Genomic DNA, 6,439 nt, shown 5'->3' on the forward strand with positions numbered 1-6,439 from the left:
TTTGTAATTTGTTTTGTTTTTTTGTTTGTCAGTCGTCATGTCACACTCGGATGTAAAGGTTTTCTGTTCTAATTAATGCCTAGTGCTGCTGACAAAAAAACCCAGCAAACTATCTAACTATCTGATCATGCCAATAGTTCTATAAATTGCCTTCCTAAATTACTTTAAAATGTGACTGACCTGCTACAACGCATGTTGACAATGCCCATCCTTTTTTAACACTAAAGCTAACAAACATGGATATTTTGGAAATGGTTAACTCACTATGTTTAAGGAGGAAAAAATACTATACGTCTTTCTTATAAACTATGTTGTTATTTTCCAAAAAAAGCTCCTTAAAACATTGACAAAGTTGACAAAGTCGGGCTGTCTAAGTTAGATAGTATTCATGATCAACAGTAATATCAGTAATATTGTTAGCATTTCATAAATGTCAATTTTACATAGCTACTCTATTTACTTCAAATAAAAAAGCCACCTCCCAACACACACACGCACGCACGCGCGCACGCGCGCACGCGCGCACGCGCGCACACACACACGCACACACACACACACACACACACTTCAGTGGTCCTATTAAGTCATCCCACATGGTCAGACTATTGGCTCTGATTTCTCAGTCAGAGATTACATAATGGTCCACAACAGTCCAAGAAGCAGCAGGCTTGTATTCAAGTCCCATCAGAATGCACCCCCCATCCCCTTTCCAAAAATCCCCCACACTCAAAATCTAAAATTCCCAGCCCGCCCCTACAAACCGCCCACCCACCCTTCACATGGTGCATGACTTATCCACGGCCTCCTGTTGAGGTGGTGGCGGGGCGGAGGGCTGGGGGTGCGCATGTGGGTGCGGAGGGGCGGCAGTCTTGGGCAGCACCATGGGCTTGGGCCTGAGGGCCGGCGGCTTGAGCTGTACCCCCATACGGGGCGCCACGGCCGGCTTGAAGGTGGTCATGGCGTCGCTGCCACCGCTGCTGTTGTTGGAGTTGGAGCTGGCACTGCGGCGCATGGCAGGGGTGGCATCGCCGGGGCTGGTGCCACCGCTGTGCCGATGGTGATGTCCGTGCATCATGCCGTGGTGGTGCAGTGGGCTGAGGGGCTCACCAGCGCCCCCTGGTGATGGCGGAGGGGGTTGCTGGTGCTTGGTGACCTGCTCCAGGGTGTCCAGCACCACGTCGGGCGCGTGCTTCACTGAGCTCTGGCGCTCCAACTCGCGAAGCTCGTTCAGCGCCGTGTTCATGGTCTGCTCTATGTCCTGCAGCATAGGGAAGATGGGACAGAGAGAGATGGGAGAGAAGACGAGAAGAGAGAGACAGGATTAGAGACACAAAAATATTAATGAATAATGGCTGAAATATTAATGGTTGCCAGGTAGGCCAGTGCAATACCCATACCTCCAAAAGTTGTGATGCTCGGAACATGCGGTTTCCGAACATGGTCACTGACTGCTGGTTACAAAATATGCTATGTATGTGTGTGCCTGATTGAGAGACCACATTTTTGCACATGTGCATGTATGTACGTACTACACACTGTGTGTATGTGTGTTTAAGAGAGTTTGTGATTATTATCAATATCTTATCTATTTAGTTTAACTGCACATTGGAGACGGGACAAACGCAATTTCAAACTTCTGTGCTAACCTTGTTGCATAGATTTTTGACAATAAAGGACACTTCACTTGAGTTGACTTGATGTAGGTCTGTAAGTGTGTATGTATGTAGGTGTGTGTCTGTACATGTGTGTGTGTTTGCGTGCCTGCGTGCTGACCTGTGCGATGCTCTCCGGGTCCAGGCTCTTGGGGTGGTGCGGGTGCGGGTGCGAGTGTGAGTGCGGGTGCGAGTCCTGCGTGCTGAAGCCGGTGTACTGGCCAGAGGAGGTAGAACGCCGGATGGGCGGGCTCTCTAGCTTGCGCAGGGACTCGTGCCGGCTGATGTTGGTGAGCGAGCCGTGGCCCGTGCGCCGGCGCCTCTCTGGGCTGTCCTGGGGCCCGTGGCCCATGTGCGAGCCGCCGTGGCCCCGGCTCCTCAGCAGGTCACGGGGCCCGTAGTGGCTCAGCACCGGGGAGCCTCCGTCTGAGGAGGAGGGGTGCACCGAGCAGTGGGTGTCGCCCGGGCGACCAGGGGGGTGGCGGGAAGGGGGGTCGCTACGCTTCCGATGCCGGCTGCAGAAGAGCAGGAGTCGAGGTAAAAAAGAGGAGAGGACCGTGGAATATGTTAGGATTAGATTACATTAGATTAGAGATACAACTTTTGACATCACACCTGTATGAATATGAATACAAAGTAACAGTTTTGCCCAGTTTTTAAATCATATTTGCAATTACACATATGAAATGGATATGTAACCCTAAAGAATTCCAAATAAAGAATAAAAATGGAAAAGGATGAATGCGTGTCCTGCAATTCGATGAACACCACTAATAATCAATGTTTTCAAATGGTGAAACAGTGTAAAACAAAATACCAGATCTGGTGGAAAGTCATACAACAGAAAGGCATGTTTTGACTGCAGTCTGCTGTAGCCAAAACAGAACCAAAATGTCTCCGACATATTTGTTATTTCCAGTCTTTTCTGGGTCCGTTTTTCTTCTTCTTATCAAAGCACACCCACACATTTTGTGCAGACAGACAACACAAACTCACAATAGCCTTGACCTGATCCTGCAGTAAGTTCCTTCCTGCTGTTGCACTGTGGTATGGAGCACGTTTCACTCGCGTCTTATTAATGTTTTCTTAGTGAAATATTGATGGGCACCCCCACCCCCCTGACCCAGTGTGTCTGTCTCAGCTAGTGAAACGTGAACAGAGCAGCAGGCAGTCAAAATAGCCTCCGTACACAAGACTGCACGGATGCCATACAACACTCACATATTTGACTACAAAGTATGTATAATAACAATCTGCATGAATTACTGATACTCAACTAATTATGCTTTACCAACCAGTCTTTTTTGCCTTTTTTCATTGTTCAACACCACAAAATATGACTTTTCGAGCATGATTATGAAACTCACAAGTTCTCATTTAACTCTAAAGAAATACTGTATGTGCCAACAACATTAGGTGTTTCATATGGGATATTAGCCATTTAGCACACAAGTGACACTCAGAACTGATAGCATCATTAATTACGCTCTGCTAAGTGATTAGCGTGTCTGATAGCTATTTGGCTCCAGGGGCCCTGTGGCGTGGTTCAGTTTGAGATTCAGTGATACTGCTTAATGCGTGCACATGGGAGCTTTATATGAGAACAATGTCTGCATATGCACAGCTCACACACCAACACACATATATGCACGCACATGCACACACACCCACACGCACGTGCACACACACCCACACGCACGTGCACACACACACACACACATGCACTTGTGCACACTCACACTCACATACACGCACACGCACCTTAAAACACATGCACGCATGCACGCACGCACGCACGCACACACCCACAAACAAACGATTGTGAACGCCCACACCAACACAATACAGAGTTGTATGTATGTGTCAACCATGTATGTTATGGGTATGGGTCCATTCTTTCCCTTTATTTCCACAGAGCCTACCTGGTAGGTAGTCTAAATAAAGACCACAGCTTTTAATCATTTATCAGTTCTGAGGAAAAGAAGAAGGGGCTGAGTGGAGGGATGAGGAAGAAATAGAGGAAGAAAGACCATACAGAGTGTGTGTGTGTGTGTGTGTGTGTGTGTGTGTGTGTGTGTGTGTGTGTGTGTGTGTGTGTGTGTGTGTGTGTGTGCATACAGAACCTGATGTAAGCCTCCTGTATCCTGATCTTCTTAAAAAACAAGGACTCCAGGCTCTTCTATTAGATGATTTACCTCTTTACCTGGCTTACTCCTGAGCCAGCTTTGTAGTATAGGCCCCTGGTCATGTCTTTGCCTGAGCTGTGTGTGTGTGTGTGTGTGTGTGTGTGTGTGTGTGTGTGTGTGTGTGTGTGTGTGTGTGTGTGTGTGTGTGTGTGTGTGTGTGTGTTCTACCTGATGTAAGCCTCCTGTATCCGGGTGTCTGTGGGGCTGGTCATGTCTTTGCCTGAGCTCTTGTCGTCGTTGTTGGGTCCGCTGCTGGCTTCACTGTCAGCCTTCTGGCTCAGCGTGTCAGAGAAGGTGTCGTCCCTAAAAACACACAACGCAAATTACATCAACACACATCAGAGACGCACCGTACGCACACACACGCACACACACACAAACAAACAAACAAAGACACACACACACACACAAACACACACTTCTCATGAACACACACTCCCTCACTCAATCACACACTTAGACTGACAATGTGCGCATGTTATCAATACATAATCAGAAATTCCTAGCATAGTCACGTACAATCACAACACACGTTTCATCTCAACAAACATCAAATGACACACACATCCTGTCAGCACACGGCACAGATTCTGTCAACACACAGCATCATTCCTTCATGCACGCTAGCACGCACGCACGCAAACTGCTCTTTTCTTCTTTCTCCTCAACCTCAGCTACCACAGTCTCACCTCTCTCCTCCATTAACTAAGCAAACACGTGTCTGCCAACTGCAGCACCATCAATTATTAACACAAACACACACACACAAACACTTTGTCCTCCCTCAGAAACACTCACAGACAGACAAAAACCCACTCACACACACATAGGGGAGAGCAAGCACACACACACACATACACACACTCGCACACGCACATGCACGGGCGCACATGCATATGTACACACACGCACGCGCGCACAATATTAATGGATAGGGTGAAACAGAGACCATCCAAAAAGCTTTTAAGGCTGGCAATTCTCAGGCCACTCTGAAGAGCGATCTGATTTGTCCTCCTTAACAAGAGACCGCATCCACTCAATTAAACAGCGTCAGTCAGACATGGGCCAGAGAGAGGGGTCTGAGGACGCCTGGACCAGAGAGAGGGGGGGCTCTAAGGATGCCTGGACCAGAGAAAAAAGGGGGGGGGGGGGGGGTGGGCTCTGAGGACGCCTGGACCAGAGGGGGGGGGTGGGCTCTGAGGACGCTTGGACCACAGCACTGGGAACCTGGCAGAGATGTCCTGCAAACACACACCCCAATGTTCCAAACCCCATCATCCCACACCCCCAATCTCTCTCTCCCTCCTCCCCTTACTTGCTCTCTCCACACACAAACAAACACATCTGCCCGGACACAGACAAAGCATGCGCTCACACACGCACACACTTTCAGAACCCCCTTTCTCTCACCCACACGCACGCACAGGCGCGCACGCACAGGCGCGCACGCACGCACACACACACCCACCCTCCAGAGAAGAGGACTTATCCAACACAGTGGAACAGCGTTCCCCAAGCTGCCAAGAACAGCCCATTCGACCGGAGGACAAAAGTGTGTTTTAAGCAGGAACGAGATCTCCCACCCTAATCCCCTTTCTCTCTTTTTTCCCCTTTTCCCGCTTTCTCTCTCTCTCTCTCTCTCTCTCTCTTCTCCACACTCTGCTACCCTGTCACAGATTCTCACACTTACAAAAAGAAAAGATACACACGAAAAACACAGGAACAACAAACACCCCTCCATTCCTGCTGTTAGTCTTAATCGTTTCCCTTTTCCCCCAAGGTGACATCAAGACATAAAGCTAAAACATTAGACACTAGATGAAAAAATATGAAAATAGGTAGAGTAGAGTAAAGTACTTTTATCAATCACGAAGGAAATTAAGGTGTCTGTCAGCTTGCATAAATGCACAAATACAAAACATACACAGACACATTGATTTCCTTCAGGATTAATAAAAGTACTCTACTCTAATCTACTCTACCTAGTTTCATATTTATTCAGGTGGAATGTTGTTCCTATTTGTGATGCTTGAGGTACAGCAGTAAAGTAGTGTAGTAGCAATACTGTATTGATTCCTAAAGAAAATGAATGATCAATACTGAGTACGTGATATACTCACATGTCCTGCATCACCATCGGTGTGTGTGTGTGTGTGAGTGTGTGTGTGCGTGTGTGTATGTGTATGTGTGCGTGTGTGTATGTGTATGTGTGTGTGTGTGTATGAGTGTACGCATGTGGTGTGAGTGTATGTGTGTGGCATGTGCAGCATGTGCATGTGTGAATTAATCATCTTTATTAATGATTATATTACTATTTTATTAAAATGAATGACCAATACTGAGCCTGTGATTTACTGAGCGTATGATATAACGAGGGCGTGCTGTACTCACATGTCCTGCACCACTACAGTGAACTGTGGCACTAGGCCATCAGTGTGTGTGTGTGTGTGTGTGTGTGTGTGTGTGTGTGTGTGTGTGTGTGTGTGTGTGTGTGTGTGTGTGTGTGTGTGTGTGTGTGTGTGTGTGTGTGCGCGTGCATGACTGTGTGTGTATGTGTGTGTGTGTGTGTGTTAACGGCTGAGTGTGTGATGTACTCACATG

General features: G+C 47.7%; 1 protein-coding gene across 2 annotated transcripts in view; it reads right to left on the reverse strand.

Annotated features, from left to right (window-relative positions):
• Positions 1–297: 297 nt before the first annotated feature.
• srgap1a (SLIT-ROBO Rho GTPase activating protein 1a) overlaps positions 298–6,439 on the reverse strand; it is a 149,046-nt gene continuing 142,904 nt past the window's right edge. For both annotated transcript variants that reach the window (XM_063197219.1, XM_063197218.1), the window contains exons 20-22: positions 4,007–4,141; positions 1,774–2,167; positions 298–1,258 (exon numbers count right to left, since the gene is read on the reverse strand). In XM_063197219.1, the coding sequence (XP_063053289.1) occupies positions 776–1,258; positions 1,774–2,167; positions 4,007–4,141 (1,012 nt within the window). In that variant the 3' untranslated portion in view covers positions 298–775. The remainder of the gene's footprint in view (positions 1,259–1,773; positions 2,168–4,006; positions 4,142–6,439) is intronic.

This window comes from Engraulis encrasicolus, chromosome 4 (assembly GCF_034702125.1).
Source record: "Engraulis encrasicolus isolate BLACKSEA-1 chromosome 4, IST_EnEncr_1.0, whole genome shotgun sequence".
NCBI lineage: Eukaryota > Metazoa > Chordata > Actinopteri > Clupeiformes > Engraulidae > Engraulis > Engraulis encrasicolus.